The sequence below is a fragment of the Aotus nancymaae genome, unplaced genomic scaffold, assembly GCF_030222135.1.
Source record: "Aotus nancymaae isolate 86718 unplaced genomic scaffold, 86718_ANA_hifiasm-v0.15.2.pri h1tg000021l, whole genome shotgun sequence".
Classification (NCBI taxonomy): Eukaryota; Metazoa; Chordata; class Mammalia; order Primates; family Aotidae; genus Aotus; species Aotus nancymaae.
The window spans coordinates 23,886,245-23,902,980 of record NW_026988433.1 but is presented as its reverse complement, the minus strand read 5'-3'; the positions used below and the strand labels follow the sequence as shown (position 1 = coordinate 23,902,980).

At 43.3% G+C, this 16,736-nt stretch overlaps 1 protein-coding gene across 6 annotated transcripts in view; it reads left to right on the top strand.

The window, feature by feature from the left end:
- The window catches only part of ACACB (acetyl-CoA carboxylase beta), a 159,301-nt gene that overhangs the window by 124,593 nt on the left and 17,972 nt on the right, over window positions 1-16,736 (top strand). For 5 of the 6 annotated variants that reach the window (XM_064379874.1, XM_012469122.2, XM_064379873.1 and 2 more), the window contains 8 exons: window positions 1,324-1,539; window positions 3,682-3,837; window positions 5,162-5,365; window positions 6,522-6,677; window positions 10,975-11,097; window positions 11,521-11,790; window positions 12,943-13,040; window positions 15,623-15,743. In XM_064379874.1, coding sequence (XP_064235944.1) covers window positions 1,324-1,539; window positions 3,682-3,837; window positions 5,162-5,365; window positions 6,522-6,677; window positions 10,975-11,097; window positions 11,521-11,790; window positions 12,943-13,040; window positions 15,623-15,743 — 1,344 coding nt within the window. Of the gene's footprint in view, window positions 1-1,323; window positions 1,540-3,681; window positions 3,838-5,161; window positions 5,366-6,521; window positions 6,678-10,974; window positions 11,098-11,520; window positions 11,791-12,942; window positions 13,041-15,622; window positions 15,744-16,736 lie in introns of those variants that run through there. The other variant, XM_064379877.1, reaches the window with a different exon arrangement.

The following is a 16,736-nucleotide window of genomic DNA, read 5'->3' as shown; positions in this document are numbered from 1 at the left end:
AAAATTTAAAAATCAGCCTGGTGGTGTGGTGCACACCTGTGGTCCCAGCTACTTGGGAGGCTAAGGGAGAGGATTGCTTGAACCTGGGAAGTAGAGGTTTCAGTGAGCCGAGATGATGCCACTGCACTCCAACCTGGGTGACAGAGTGAGACCCTGTCTTAAAAAAAAAAAAGAGTTGGGGTCTTGCTATGTTGCCCAGGCTGGACTTGAACTGGTGGGCTCAAGCAGTCCTCTTGCTTCAGCCTCCCGAGTAGCTGAGATGACAGGCATGTGCCACTGTGCCTCCTAGCTCCCTGGCATCTTTGACATTCATGATGAATATGGTCTGCAGTCCTTAAGGCATCCCCATATTCAAGAATATGGCAAATTTTGTGTAGACTCCAGTCTTCCTCTGGGATTGTATTTCCAGTGAGAGCTCTCTGTTCCCTGCATGGCACTCAGACCTGAAGAATCTTGCCCTTTCAGCCTCACTACAGGTTTCTGTCTTGCTTGGATAATTTCAGTACTTGCTGATTTACTCGGTAAGACATTTTTTCCAAACTCCTTTTTCTTATGCTCTTCTAGAACAGTGGTAGGCAAACTCACTTGCAGACCAGCTGCCTTTTTTTATGAATAAAGTTTTATTGGAACACAGCCACACCCATTTGATTCCACGCTGTCTGCTCTGGCTTTCACTTTAACAGTAGCAGAATTGAGTAGTTGTGGCAGAGCCCGTATGATCCATCAGCCTAAAACATTTACTCTCTGGCCCTTTAAGAAAAAGTTGACTGGGTTCTCTGTTGTAGAGCAGGTAGGTTTATTCCCAGCATGGATTCAAGGCCCCACCAGATTCTGCATTTTGTATTTTAATTTATCCAAAGCTTAATTTTTCTAACTAAGACCCATCCTTTTCTTAGAGTCTTCATTTTTATTTTTCCAGTTTAGTTTCCAGCAGTGTCAGTTGCTTTCTTTTCGGGGACCAATTTCCACCTAGAAACCAGGGGTTAGTGGCTTCATGAGAATTGCCACAGGCTGTGACAGATGGAGAACAGCCTGGTCACGCTGGCAGGTGATAGGCACTAGCTAGGTTCCCCCAGGAGCCAGAGCTGCACTCAGCACACCACGCTTGCAATGCTCCTGGCTCTCCTCAGATCTTAGCAAAACCCCAAATATTGGGAGCCCCAGGGTTGGCTTACAATTAGGGGACCAATGAATGCTGCATTCCTGAGTGTGAAACCCTTGGACACCAGGGGTCTGCAGAGGAGGAGGGCGTGGACCAAGCAGCACGCAGCTCCGAAGTTAAACTGTGTGTGTGTCTGTCTTCTCTCTCTGGTCGGCCTACAGTTCGCAGAAGATCGCATTTACCGCCACTTGGAGCCTGCCCTGGCCTTCCAGCTGGAACTCAGCCGGATGCGTAACTTCGATCTGACCGCCGTGCCCTGTGCCAACCACAAGATGCACCTTTACCTGGGTGCTGCCAAGGTGAAGGAAGGGGCAGAAGTGACGGACCACAGGTTCTTCATCCGCGCCATCATCCGGCACTCAGATCTGATTACAAAGGTAAGAGGTCTCAGAGCATTTCTTCCTCTCAGAACCTGGCCCTCCCTTCCTTACACTCCTCTCTGTGCTGGGTCCTGGGCTGCACACGGGGGATGGAGAGTACACCAGACACACAGGGGCCTGCCCTTGCGACGCTGCAGTCCAGGGCAGGTAGACAACAAAGTGGCCTGTGATCGTGTCCAGGCTGGTGGCACTTGGATCTGTTTCTTGTATTATGTGGATCTCTGTGCATGAGAAGAAATTTTCCAGGATAGAAAAATACTGGTTTGTTCAGGGAATTTCTTATAGTTACTGATTGACTGATCATTTTCCATTGTTTCTTGCATTTAGAAAAGTAATCTGGGGCCAAGTGCGGTGGCTCGCGCCTGTAATCCCTGCACTTTGGGAGGCTGAGGTGGGTGGATCACTTGAGGTCAGGAGTTTGAGACCAGCCTGGCCAACATGGTGAAACCCTGTGTCTACTACAAATACAAAAATTACCTGGGCATGGTAGCATATGCCTGTAATCTCAGTTGCTCAGGTGGCTGAGGCAAGAGAATTCCTTGAACCTGGGAGGTGGAGGTTACAGTGAGCTGAGATGGAGCCATTGTACTTCAGCCTGGGGCATAGAGCAAGAATCTGTCTGAAAGAGAGAGAGAGAGAGAGAGAGAAAGAAAGAAAAGAAAGAAAAAGAAAGAAAGAAAGAAAGAAAGAAAGAAAGAAAGAAAGAAAGAAAGAAAGAAAGAAAGAAAGAAAGAAAGAAAGAAGGAAGGAAGGAAGGAAGGAAGGAAGGAAGGAAGGAAGGAAGGAAGGAAGGAAGAAAGAAAGAAAGAAAGAAAGAAAGAAAGAAAGAAAGAAAGAAAGAAAGAAGGAAAGAGAAGTAATCCATGATTATACTTTGAAAATTTTAAATAAGACTGAAAACCAAGCTCAAGGACCCAGGATCCTGTCACTGAGGGGCCAGCTCAGTTGGTGACCGTTTCTAGGCATAATTCCATCCCTAAAACCTAGAGTTGATAAGAGACCAGAGCTCAGAGTAGACTGATCATTTGGAGATGTTTTTCTTTAATTGATCACTTACTTGCGACCTCTTTCATTGTTAATAAAGAATGGTCCACCGCATGCTATTTCCTTGCACGGATGTATCAGTGTGTGATTTTTCTTTTTTACTAATCCCCTATTGATGGATATTAAACTAACTGCAGTTTTTTGCTACTGCAGTCAACTAGATGTTTTATTTATTTATTTATTTATCTATTTATTTATTTTGAGACGGAGTTTTGTTCTTGTCACCCAGGCTGGAGTGCAGTGGTGCGATCTTGGCTCACTGCAACCTCTGTCTCCTGGGTTCAAGCAATTCTCCTGCCTCAGCCTCCTGAGTAACTGGGATTACAGGCGCCTGCCACCATGCCCAGCTAAGTTTTGTATTTTTAGTAGAGACAGGGTTTCACCATGTTAGCCAGGCTGGTCTCAAACTCCTGACCTCAATCATTCTACCCGTCTCAGCCTCCCAAAGTGCTGGGATTACAGGTGTGAGCCACTGTGGCTGGCCCAGCTGTTTTAATACGTTTTATTATTATTGAGGTATGGTGAAGCCAACAGATCAGGAGACGACTGCCATTGAAAAAATAGTTTATTCCTCACAGTTCCCAAAAAGAAGGGGCTCTCCCTGCCATGGGGCGGGGGACGCTCTGGGGTTGGTCAGGCAGCAGAAGGACGGAGGGGAAGACGTGGGCAAGAGCCTTGATTGTAGTTTCCTCAAGAAAAGGGTGAGGCTGAGTAAACGGGCTTAGGATTGGGTATGAATCATCTCAGCAGACTCTGGGGTATAGAAGCTGTCTCTAGTTTTCTGGCCCTGGCCCTGGGTGATTAGGGCAGGTGGTTTGTGACCCCGGGTATGATCCAGGGTCAGCAGGGCCCCAGGTGTTGAAGCGTCGGGATGCAGAAAATAGGACACATGTTGTCAATACACTCAACCCCAGCTTTGCAATCCCTTCGCAGCTCGGAGGCAGGGCTCTGCTGTTCTTGCCTGGCACACTTTTTGGAGGAGGGGAATGTTTTCCTCCTGCCTCTGCCTCTGCCTCTTTGAGGCAGAGATTCCATCCAGCTAGGGGTGGGCCTGCTCCCCTGCCCTGAGCACCTGCCCCTCCTGCCCTTTTACAGGAAGCCTCCTTCGAGTACCTGCAGAATGAGGGTGAGCGGCTGCTCCTAGAGGCCATGGACGAGCTGGAGGTGGCGTTCAACAACACCAGTGTGCGCACCGACTGCAACCACATCTTCCTCAACTTCGTGCCCACCGTCATCATGGACCCCTTCAAGGTCTCGCCTTTGCCGGGGGTGGGGCTCTCACCGGACTCTGGGTTCACCCTCCAAGCCGTGTTGGCTGGGGGTGGGGCTCTCAGCGGACTCTGGGTTCACCCTCCAAGCCATGTTGCTTTGGGGTATTGTCTCCTGCCACTCGAGACCTGGGTTCCGGGGTGAATCCATGTGTATTTGAGCCTCAGTTGCTGCAGGAGAACACACCTGCTGCCATTCATTTCTAGAACTAGGTTTTAGCCACACCCGGCACGGGAGTGCTACACTTTAAGGATGACAAGGATGCTCAGAATGTCTTGCAAAACAAAACATTGTCGTTTCCTGGTTCCAGGCTGCACTGGGGACTGCATGTGCAGTGGGAGAGGGATGAGACCGGGAGGCCTGTGGCTGAGTGTTCCCTGTCGGGTCGCTCTTCACGAGCAGACAGGTGTTTATGGTGGTGATTCTGGAGTGAAAGAAGCCCTGCCTGTAATCCCAGTACTTTGGGAGGCTGAGGTGGTAGATTGCTTGAGCCCAGGAATTTGAGACTAGCCTGGGCAACATAGAGAGACCCCATCTCTACTAAAAACTTTAAAAATTAAAAAACAAAATAATATTAAAATTATTAATAAAATCAATATTATTAATATTAACATTAATAAAGCAATATTATTATTGATGTATTAATAAAGCAATACTATTAACATTGATATATTAAAATATTTTTATAATATATAAAATATAAATATTTTATTACAATATTTAATAACATTTTTAATATATAAAATAAATATATTTTATTATAATATTTAATATATATTACTTTATAATATATAAACTATATAAATATATTTTATTATAATATTTAATAATATATATTTTTATTATCTATGATTAAAAGTAATTAATACAATATTATTAAAAAGAGAAGTCTTAGTATATCCATTTGGTATCTGGGGGGTTCAGGGGCCCATGCGGATTCCCTGAATTCACTAGTTCACATAGTTCCAAAGGAAGCAGTGCAGTGGCTCGAGTCAAAGGCATGTAAGATGGTACAATGTAGCAGTCCTGGCTCAGTCACTTATCAGCCTCAGTTTTCTTATCTGTCAATGAGGGATAAAAAAGCCTGCCTCTCTCAAGAACTTACCAGGGTAAAATGAGGTAAAGAGTTTTAAATGCTTAGCAAGAGCTGTTGCTCGTTATGAGTTAATACTTTCTGTTGGATACATACTATGTCCCAGGCATTTTTGCAGTCAGTATATCTCACCCTCGCATTAGTATCAGTGCTATTGCAAATGTCCGTGGGATGGCTGGGCCCTGAAGCTGGAATTGCTGTGTTCTGGGGCAGATCGAGGAGTCCGTGCGCTACATGGTTATGCGCTACGGCAGCCGATTGTGGAAACTCCGAGTGCTGCAGGCTGAGGTCAAGATCAACATCTACCAGACCACCACCGGCAGTGCCGTTCCCATCCGCCTGTTCATCACCAACGAGTCAGGCTACTACCTGGACATCAGCCTCTACAAAGAAGTGACCGACCCCAGATCCGGAAATGTAAGGCTGGGCTGGGTCACAGGGGTCTAAGTTAAGCAGAGGCAGGCTGCTTGGGCCATCCATTTGTAGATTAAGATGGCATTTGGACTCTGTCTTGCCTTGCTCTGCCACGTCATGCTGGGTCGGGGTAGTCCCTCTGAGTTTTATGATAAATGTGTTAGCCTTTGAATCTTGGTTGTTCATTCACCTAAGAAGGAGAAGGAATCTCCAAGTTTAATCCATTCTGTGGCCATATTTGGATTTTTGGTAGAGAAGGGGTTTCACAATGTTGGCCAGGCTGGTCTCGAACTCCTGACTTCAAGTGATCTGCCTGCCTTGACCTCCCAAGGTGCTGGGATTATAGGCGTGAGCCACTGTACCTGGCCTTATGGCTGTATTTGGGATAAGTTTGTGCACTGCTCTGATTGACTATAATGCAGTCCTCAGATTGGCTCACTTAGGGAAATACTTTTCCCAACCATGTTTTAGGACAGACTTTTGTAAAGTCAATTAAATATCCTTTTGACTGCCATTTAAATTCATAATGTATGTGTGCATAAATATATATGAATATATACACGCCGTGTTTTAAAGAGATGTTGCCTGGACTGGACTTGAACTCCTGGGTTCAGGCGGTCTTCTGGCCTCAGCCTCGCAAGTAGCTGGAACTACAGGCACATGCTGTTGTGCCTGATCTATGCACTTTTAATTTTGCAATAATTGAAGACTGAAGACTCTTAAGCCATTGCAAAATTAGTATAGAGAAAAAAAATAGTGCAGACAATTTTCACCCAATTTCTCCCAATGTTAATATTGAACTTCACCATTGTATGTCATTAAAACAAGAAATTGACATTGGTACAGGACTGTTAGCTCCAACGTGGACCGTGTTCGGATTTCACCAGCGTTTCCATGCCTGCCTGTTTGTTGGGAGTGTGTGATGCCCTGATCTCCGTATTTTTGAAACTGTGTATCCATAGCTCCTGTTGTCCCTTCTTGTTCTGGTTCTCCACAGAGGTGAAGAAGAGAGTTTTACCCAGCCCAGGCACTCACTTTGTTATGCCATGTGACAAGCTTTGCTTCTGCCAACTGCACTTTCATTGAGGACTGGGCATAAATAAATTGGGGAGGAATGTGATTCTCTCTCACACTCTGTTTTCCTTCCTTTCTGGTCCAGATCATGTTTCACTCCTTCGGCAACAAGCAAGGCCCCCAGCACGGGATGCTGATCAATACTCCCTACGTCACCAAGGATCTGCTCCAGGCCAAGCGATTCCAGGCCCAGTCCCTGGGAACCACCTACATCTATGATTTCCCGGAAATGTTCAGGCAGGCAAGTCCAGCAGCTCAGACACGATACCACCCAGGTCCTCCCTGCAGACTCCACCAGAACCAAAGCCCATCCTTAACTCTCCTTCTAGAGACCTAAAGAACAAGGTCTTGCCAGCTGTGGTGGCTCATGCCTGTAATCCCAGCACTTCCAGAGGCCGAGGAGGGAGGATTGCTTAAGCCCAGGAGTTGAAGAACCCTGTCTCTAGAAAATATACAAAAATGATCTGGGCATGGTGGCACATGCCTGTAGTCCCAGCTACTTGGAGGCTGAGGCAGGAAGGATCACATGAGCCTGGAAGGTTGAGACCCCATCTTCGAAAAAAAAGAACAAGGTCTTCATTGGTGAAAAATAATGTGTTGAGAACGACTTCATAGTATTTTCCCCCAAATAAGCCTACTTTATCCCAACGATAAAAGTAATACGATATAGAAACTTCAGAAAATAAAGGAGGATGGAACAAAGAAAAATAATTCCTAGTCCCACACTCGGATGACAAATTGCTTCACATTTTGATGTGTTTCCTTCTGGTCTTTTCAATGGTCATTTATTAACTACTTGCCAGGCACTTGCCAGGCACCATTCAAAGTACAGAAGGCTGTGGGAAAGAGGATGGGGTCACTGCCTTGGAGTAATTTTTAGTCTACTCTTAAAAAATAAAGTGTTGGGTTGGGTGTGGTGGCTCACATCTGTAATCCCAGCACTTTGAGAAGCCAAGGCGGGTGGATTATTTGAGGTCAGGACTTTGAGACCAGCCTGGCCAACATGGTGAAACCCTGCCTCTACTAAAAATACAAAAATTAGCCAGCCCTAGTGAAAGAGTGAGACTCTGTCTCTAATAATAATAATAATAATAATAATAATGCTTTGTTATGTTTTTCTGATGATTAAAGTATACATTGGAAATTATGGAAAGATAAGAATAAGGAAATAAAATTTCACTCCTACGTAATTTTCCCACCATTGATGCCTGAAATAACATTTCGGTGCATTTCCTTCAAGGGTTTTTATGCCTTTATATGTTTATGCCATAAGGCCTTTAAAGGAGACTGAACCACTGACGTTGGTGATGTGAATGTCTCTTAACTTCCCACCATTGCTTTGTGAATAATGCTCATGAAACCATGGTCAAGGACCTCCCAGTGTAGGCAAGAAACGTCCTGGGGCTATGCCTCATGCATACAGGATATGAAAGAGTAGGAAAAGCTGCTCTTTAGAGTCACTCAGGCCTTGGCACGAATTCTGGATCTGTCCCCTTGCTTCCTGTTGTCCCTAGTCAAGTTCTTTTACCTCTCTAGGTCTCAGTTTCCTCCTCTGTAAAATAAGGATAGTAACAGTACCTACCACATAAGGTTGTTGGAGAAGTGTATGTATTCAGTAGGTGCTTAATAAGTGGAAACTCTTATAATTAAGAATGTCATTGTCTGTATCCTTTTGCCTCTGACCTCAAGAACCATAAGGGAAGAAACTTGACTAAATCAGGAGCAAATCTATCCTCTCTTTTTTAGATAAAGAAACAGAATGCTATGGATGACTGATACATTTGAAAACTTAGATGAAGTAGAAATTTTCTGAGGAAAATACATCTTATCAAAAATGACTATAGAGTAAATTAAAAATCTGATCTGAATACATTATAAGCATTAAAGAAATTAATAGTTTTTTAAAAATTGGTCCCAGATAGTTTTATAACAATTTTATCAAACCTTTAGGAAACAATTCTCTCTGTTTATAGATTATGTAGAGAGTTTTAAAAAGGTGAACACTTCTTATCTCATTTTTTCAGGTTATTAGCTTAATATTAATCCCACATAGGAACTTTGGGAAAAGGGAAATTTGTTATTTTATTATGAATACAGGCACAAAAATAATAAAATATGAGCATATGAAATCCAGTAATGATTTTTTTTAAAGTTTAGACAAAGTAGAGTTTATCCTGTGTCTTCTTATATGGTTTAATATTAGGAAGTCTATTCATGTGTTTACCATATTAATAGATTAAGAAAAAACTTAAATATCTTGACAGATGCAAAAAAATTTTTGACAAGACAGCATCTGTCAAAGCTTTTAACAAACTAAGAATAGAAGGGAATTTGTTTATCTTGATAGAGGATATAAAACAAAAAATTAATAGAATCTAATGGTGAAATGTTAGAAGTATTCTTTTTAAAGACAAGTATAGGACAGAAATATCCATTAACACAGCTTCTGTTATACATTTTTTACTGGAGTTCCTGGACAAGGCAATAATCAAGAAAAAGAAATGAAGTGTAAAGACAGGAAAGAAAAAAAGCAAAATGATGATTTTTTTTTTTTTTTTTTTTTTTTTTTTTTTGCAGATGATCTAAATGTCTCTATAAGAAATCCAAGAGAATCTATAGAACCAGTTACAGAATACAGCAAGATTGCTAGACATAAGATTGGTATACAAGAAATAATTGCATTTTTATCAATTGAAATTGAGATAGATCAATTACAATGGCAGTACATCAGTTGCAATTGCAACAGACCAGTAGTAATTGCACATTGTCATTGGAGAAAAAAACCATTTACAAGACCAACTATAAGTTTGTCTAGGAAAAAATTTAAACATAAGATCTTTATGGAGGAAATTTTAAAACTTCATTGAGTGACATTAAGTCTAAATAAATGTAGAGATATACCATGCTCATGAATAATGGAAAGATTCAATGTTGTGTTTTTCTCAAATTAATAAATTCTATATAATTCCAGAGTTTTTTTGGTGAAACTTGGAGGCTAATCTTAAAATTCATATGGAAAAGTAAAAGCCCATCAATAGCAAAAACAATTTTGAATAAGAACAAAGTCAGGAGGACTCATCTTAGCAGATGTCATAACTTTATTTTAAGGCAACAGTAATTAAGATAGTGTAGTATTGTGATGGAACTAAACAGAATAGGGTGCCTAGAGTCAGACTGACTCATAAATAGAATGTTGATAGAATGCAGAGGTGGGATTGTGAATGAGAGAATGATCTTCAGTAACAGATACAGGGAAATTGCTTATCTGATTGGAAAAAATAAACTTCGATTTCTCCTACACCCAATAACAAAAATAAACTTCAAGATGATTAAAGCCATTTGGAGTCAGTTAAAAGCATAAGCTATGCAGAAAAAAACATAAATTTACATGGAAACTTAGACATTGTTTCTGCAAAAGCAGAAAGACAAGTCCCAGATTGGAAGAATACGTTTCAGTGCCTTATGATCAGCAGGGGATTAGAAGTAGCTCATCTATAGAATGCTTACAAGTCAATGAGGAAAAAAAGCAAAACCATAAAAAATATGGGTGGGTAGGAGTTATAAACAGAAAGCTTGCCAAAAAGAAACCCACATGGTTAAGAAACATATTAAAAGGCACTCATCTCACTAATAATCAGCGAAGTACAGATTAATACCACAATACGGTCTCACACAGCAGTTGGGTAAACACTAAAAAATTTTACAGGCTGGTGTGGTGGCTCACACCTGTAATCCCAGCACTTTGGGAGGCTGAAGTAGGCAGATTGCTTGAGCTCAGGAGTTTGAGACCAGCCTGGGCAACATGGTGAAACCTCATCTCTACAAAAAATTTTAAAAATAGCCAGGTGTGATGGCATGTGCCTGTAGTCCAGCTACTTAGGAGGCTGAGATGTGAGGATCACTTGAGTCTGGGAGTTTAAGGCTGCAGTGAGCCACGATTGCACCACTGCACTCCTCCTTGGATGACACAGCAAAACCCTGTCTTAAAAATAAAATTTACAAAACAAAATGATATAGAATATATGGAGCAGAAGAGTCCTTATACATTCTTACAGTGCCTGTGAAGGGGTTCAAAAAATTGGGAGCAACAATATCAAGTGAAATTGAAGCTTCACATTCCCTGTGTCCCAGAAATTCTACAATTCCACTCCTAGGTGTGTGCATGTGTGTGTATGTGTGTGTGTATAGCTAGCTAGCTATCTATCATCTATCTCTCTGTCTGTCTTTTTTTTTTTTTTTTTTGAAACAGAGTCTCACTCTGTTGCTCAGACTAGAGTGTAGTGGCGCAACTAGAGTGTATAGATATATAGGTATACATATATATATATATCGAGATTTGACAGAGCCACTGGATGGGTGCCCAGGTATTTGTTTCTTATTCTGTTAATACGTGGAGTTTTTTGGTACGCTTTAAATATGTCATGAATTGAAAAGACAGAATTGTGAAACTTATCCTGGAATCATGACAGATCATTGCCAACTGGGAGAGTTCTTCCCTACTGATGACTTCAAGTTTGTTCTCTTTCCTCCTCTCTTAGGCTCTCTTTAAACTGTGGGGCTCCCCAGACAAGTATCCCAAAGATATCCTGACTTATACTGAGTTAGTGTTGGCCTCTCAGGGCCAGCTGGTGGAGATGAACCGACTTCCTGGTGGAAACGAGGTAATAGCAGAGCATAGCCCTGGCTGGAGTCACCCCCTTAAAAATATTTTTGGGCCAGGTGCAGTAGCTCACACTTTAATCCCAGTGCGTTGGGAGGCAAAGGTGGCTGGATCGCTTGAGGTCAGGCGTTCAAGACCAGCCTGGGCTATATGGTGAGAACCTGTCTCTACATAAAATTTTAAAATTAGCTGGGTGTGGTGGTGCGTGCCTGTAGTCCCAGCTACTTGGGAGCGCTGAGGCAGGGGTGATTGCTTGAGCCCAGAAGGTTGAGGCTGCAATGAGCTGTGATTTCACCACTGCACTCTGGCCTGGGCAACAGAGCAAGACCCTATATCTAAAAAAATTATAATAACTAAAATAAAATAAAAACTTTTCCCCCAAAGAAACAAACTCATTTTCCTTGTGCGTTTATCCCCTTGCCAGGTGGGCATGGTGGCCTTCAAAATGAGGTTTAAGACCCTGGAGTACCCAGAAGGGCGAGACGTGATCGTCATCGGCAACGACATCACTTTTCGCATCGGCTCCTTTGGCCTCGGGGAGGACCTTCTGTATCTGCGAGCGTCCGAGATGGCCCGGGCAGAGGGCATTCCCAAAATCTACGTGGCAGCCAACAGTGGGGCCCGGATTGGCCTGGCAGAGGAGATCAAACACATGTTCCACGTGGCTTGGGTGGATCCAGAAGACCCCCACAAAGTATGTTGTGAAGCTGGCGGGGCCGGGTGATTCTGCTCAGCTAGTGCTGTATTTTCAGTGGGGGTGCTAGCACCTGCAAGAGGGTGAAAAAAAATCTCAGTTTTGCATAAAGCACAGATGTATATGTGGTGTATGAACAGATATACAGTATATCAGTGATGTTAACATTTCACTGGGGGGGTAGTGATTAGGAAAAAAAACGTCTAAAAAGGCTCCTTAGGGGGATGATAATGAAAAGAGATTATAAACCCTGAGCTGATATATAGAGTGCTCCTGAATGCAGTGTGCACTGAAAATGCAGAGGTGAATTGTGTCAACTCCTTGGCCTCATAGTGTTTTTAGAATTATGGCTCATATCTGTCATCTCAGCAACTCAGGAGGCTTGGGTAGGAGGATATCTTGAAGGCAGGAACTCATGACCAACCTAGGTAACCTAGGCAGCATAGCCAGACCCCGTCTCTACTAATTAAAAAATTAGGTGAGCGTGATGGTGCATGCTGGTAGTCTGTCCCAGCTACTTGGGAAGCTGAGGTGGGAGGATCACCTGGAGCCCAGGAGTTCAAGGCTCCAGTGAGCCATGATCATACCACTGCACTTCTGACTGGGCAACAGAGCAAGAACCCCATCTCAAAAAAAAATCTTCGGGGAGTTGTATAGATACCAGCTGCCATAAAAGGCAAGGTGAATGAGGGAAATGCACACATTCTGTGATGTGAAATGACAGGGAACAGTCATCCTTTCCATCCACAGCATGTACACGCGGGGGTGATATTGCCCACTACCCCCAAGAGGACAGAAAAATCATTTTTGGGGTGGTAACAAAATATTATTACTTAAAACATATAGATATATACAGAGTATGTAAACAGTGCATAAACAGTATATCTTGAAAATTAAAATTTCATGTTGGGGTTCTGACAATAAGAAAAAAATGTCTGTGATGGCTCCTTAGAGGAGAGCTTAACTGAAAGCAGAACTTCAGTTTATGGCTGCTCTTAATATGGTATTCACGTGAGATGTGTGACTGTGTCATTGACACGTTATTAACATGTTATTAACATCCACCCCTACAATGTTCAGGTTAAAAAAAAAAAACAGTGGCTTTCAATGCAGGGAACTGGATTCATAGCCTCACTAAAGTATTTTTTTAAGGGATTTAAATACCTGTACCTGACTCCCCAAGACTACACCAGAATCAGCTCCCTGAACTCCGTCCACTGTAAACACATCGAGGAAGGAGGAGAATCCAGGTAAATAACTTGTCAGGTAGCTCCTTAATTTTGCTCAAGGTTAATTTCAGCTGTCTTCTTTCCTCGGGGCTTGTGGCAGTATTTTCCAGTGGGGTGGTGGTGTTTGTATGATAGGAGCCAGTACCTACTAGGGGCACTGAGGCCTTAAACATTTGGTATATTCTCCAAGGTGAACCCATCCTTGTCATTCTACAATGAGTGGCTCCTTTCACAAAAGTAGCACATCCTGCGGGGTGATGAGATTGGATTCTCATGATGTCCTAGGAGCTGCAGGCTCACATTTTGTGAGCAAACTGATGCAGCGGTGACTTGGCAAACTGGGAAGGTATGGGTGGGGCAGAGGTCTGTTCTTTGGGAACGTTCAAAGGCTCCCAAAGAGCCTATCTTTTCCAGGACAAGGTATGTTTTTCTTAGTGGGATTAACTGAATCAGAATTTCCCAGACTGGGTTTTTTGCAATATGAGTGGTAAGTATGAGGAAAATTCCATAGTCAGATGAGTTTGGGAAACACTGGGTGAAATGAGATCTCATAAGCATCTTTATTGCAGGCCGTCTCAGTACCTGCACCATGCTGTATTAGTAAGGGTTCTCCAGAGGGACAGAACTAGTAGGATATATGTATATACGGAAGGGACTTTGTTAAGGAGAACTGACTCACATGATCATAAGGTGAAGTCCTGTGACAGGCCGTCTGCAAGCTGAGGAGCAAGGGAGCCAGTAGTGGCTCAGTCTGAGTCTAAAAGCCTCAAAAGTAGGGAAGCTAACAGTACAGCCTTCAGTCGTGGCCAAAGGCCCGAGCGCCCCTGGCAAACCACTGCATAAGTTCAAGAGTCCAAAGGCTGAAGAACCTGGAGTCTGATACTCGAGAAAGTATCCAGCATGGGAGAAAGACGAAAGCAAGAAGACTCAGCAAGCCAGCTTATTCCACCTTCTTTTGCCTGCTTTTTCTAGCCACACTGGCAGCCGATCGGATGGTGCTCACCCACGTGGAGGGTGGGTCTTCCTCTCCCAGTCCACTGAAATGTTAATCTCCTCTGGCAACACCCTCAAAGACACACCCAGAAACAGTACTTTGCATCCTTAAGTTGACACTTACTATTAACCATCACACATGCTAAAGTGCATTGTGAATCTAACAGAGACTGGCTGGACAGTGTTTCTCAAGCTTATTATGTGGCCCTGGAATCTTGATTGATTGATTGATTGTGTGAATGGGCTTCCTCTGTGTACCCTCATCTCTCTGTAGACCATTGGAGGAATATGGGCTGGGGGTGACATTTCACTGAGACGGCCTCTGAACAGACATCTTTGATTGTATAAAACAAAAAGTATCTGAGACAGGTCTCAGTCAATTGAGAAGTTTATTTTGCCAAGGTTAAGGACACGCCCAGAAGCAAAGAACACGGAATCGTAGAAACCGTCTGTGGCCTGTGCCTTTCTCCAAAGATGATTTGGAGGCCTCAGCATTTAAAGGAGAAAAGCAGGCTGGAGGGAAAAGAAGGAAGTTATGGTAATCACATGTTGCAAGAGAAAGGCAGGCAGAGGAAGTCAGTTACGTTATTCTTCAGCACTTTCTAGAAGATAAAGTGGACATAGAGGAACTACCTGAGGAGATATTTCACCTTTTTTCTGTAGCTATCTGCTTACAAAAGGAAAGCTTGCACGACTCAGCTTCAGCTTAAATTGTCCTTTTTGGCGTTGTGAATCGGGGTCCCAGTTTTTATTTTCCTTTCACAGTTGGGAGCAGGGTGATGATTGTATGTATGTATTTACTGGAGACAGAATCTCACTTTGTCACCCAGACTGGAGTGCAGTGGCGTGATCTTGGCTCACTGCAACCTCCACTTTCCAGGTTCAAGTGATTCTCCTGCCTCAGCCTCCCAAGTAGCTGGGATTACAAGTGTGTGCCACAACGCCAGCTAACTTTTGTATTTTTAGTAGGGACGAGATTTCGCCATATTGGCCAGTCTGGTTTCAACCTGACCTCAAGCAATCTGCCTGCCTCAGCCTCCCAAAGTGCTGGGGTTACAGGGCAGGGTGACGATTGTTGATGCTGTACTTGCCTTTTTAGAAATCTTAGCACCCGTTACGAGGGTCCTAGATGCCAGTTTCATTTTGCCTCTGGATGCTTTGTCTGCCTCCAGTCTCTCATCTTGCTGCCCTGTCTCGCCTTGGGAAATGCATCCACCTTAGATTTTTTCAGGACTAGAGCTCAGTCTTTTTTTAATTTAATTTAATTCAATTTAAAAAAATTTTTTTTTTCTTAGACAGAGTCTCGCTGTCACCAAGCACCGTCTGGAGTGCAGTGGCACAATCTCCGCTCACTGCAACCTCCACCTCCTGGGTTCAAGCAATTCTCCTGCCTCAGCCTCCCAAGTAGCTGGGACTACAGATGCGTGCCACCATGCCCAGCTAATTTTTATATTTTAGTAGAGACAGGGTTTCACTGCGTTGGCCAGGATGGTCTCAATCTCTTGACCTCATGATCCGCCCGCCTCGGCCTCCCAAAGTGCTGGGATTACAGGCGTAAGTCACTGCGCCCAGCTAGAGCTCAGTCTTTAACCTGTGTTTGCTTTTTGTAGATATATGATCACGGATATCATCGGGAAGGATGATGGCTTGGGTGTGGAGAATCTGAGGGGCTCAGGCATGATTGCTGGGGAGTCCTCCCGGGCTTACGAAGAGATCGTCACCATTAGCTTGGTGAGTCCTCTTCTATTTTCTCTTACTTTTCAACTTTCCATTATAGAAACTTTAAAATAATCACAAAATTAGAGAGAATCAATAATAAGCCCCGTGTGCACACCACACACCTCCTACAGTTATCACATGCCACCTCACTGCTATTTCCTCAATCTCACCCCATCCCCTGCACCCTGTTTTAGAGTATTTTAAAGCCAGCCCCCATCATGTCTTTTCATACATAAATACTTAAGGGTAGATCTTTAACAGATAAGGACTCCCACCCTCTTCCCTCTCTTTTTAAAAACCAAACTGAAATACTAATATTACACCTGACAGAATCAGCAATATCACTGGAACCCAGTGTGGTTTAACAGTTTATCTTAAAATGCCCTTTTCTAGTGGTTTGTTTGAATCAGGGTCCAATCTCCTCTTATTTTAAAGGTGTTGAATGTTTAGAAGAACTTTTATCTAACTTGAACTGGCATGTAATGAGTAGTCCCCATCCCATCACCATGGCCTTTCCAAAAATGTTTTCTGTTTTGAGTAGTAGTACTATTAATAGTGGTGGTGGTGGTGGTGGTGGTGGTGGTGTTCGTGGTGGCAAATCTGTATGGTCTACAGCAGCTTGATTCTTGCCTCCTCAAAGGAAATAATCCGTCCTCGAAGGAAAGAATTCATTCATAAGGCAGAGTGAGATATTGAGGCAAGTTTTTCAGTAGGAGTGAAAGTTTATTAAAAAGTTTTAGAGCAAGAACAAAAGGAAGTAAAGTACCTTTGGAAGAGGGCCAAGCAAGGCAACTTTAGAGATCCAGCTGCCTCATCCAACCCTTGACTTGGGGTTATGCATTGGCCTGATTCCAGGGTTTGTGTTTCTTCTCCCGATTCTTCCCTTAGGGTCAGCTGTCCGCATGCACATGACCTGCCAGCACTTAGGAGGGGCCACATGCACTGTGTGTTTACTGAAGTTGTGTGCATGCTCATTTGAGGCATTCTTCCCTTACCAGTCGAGTG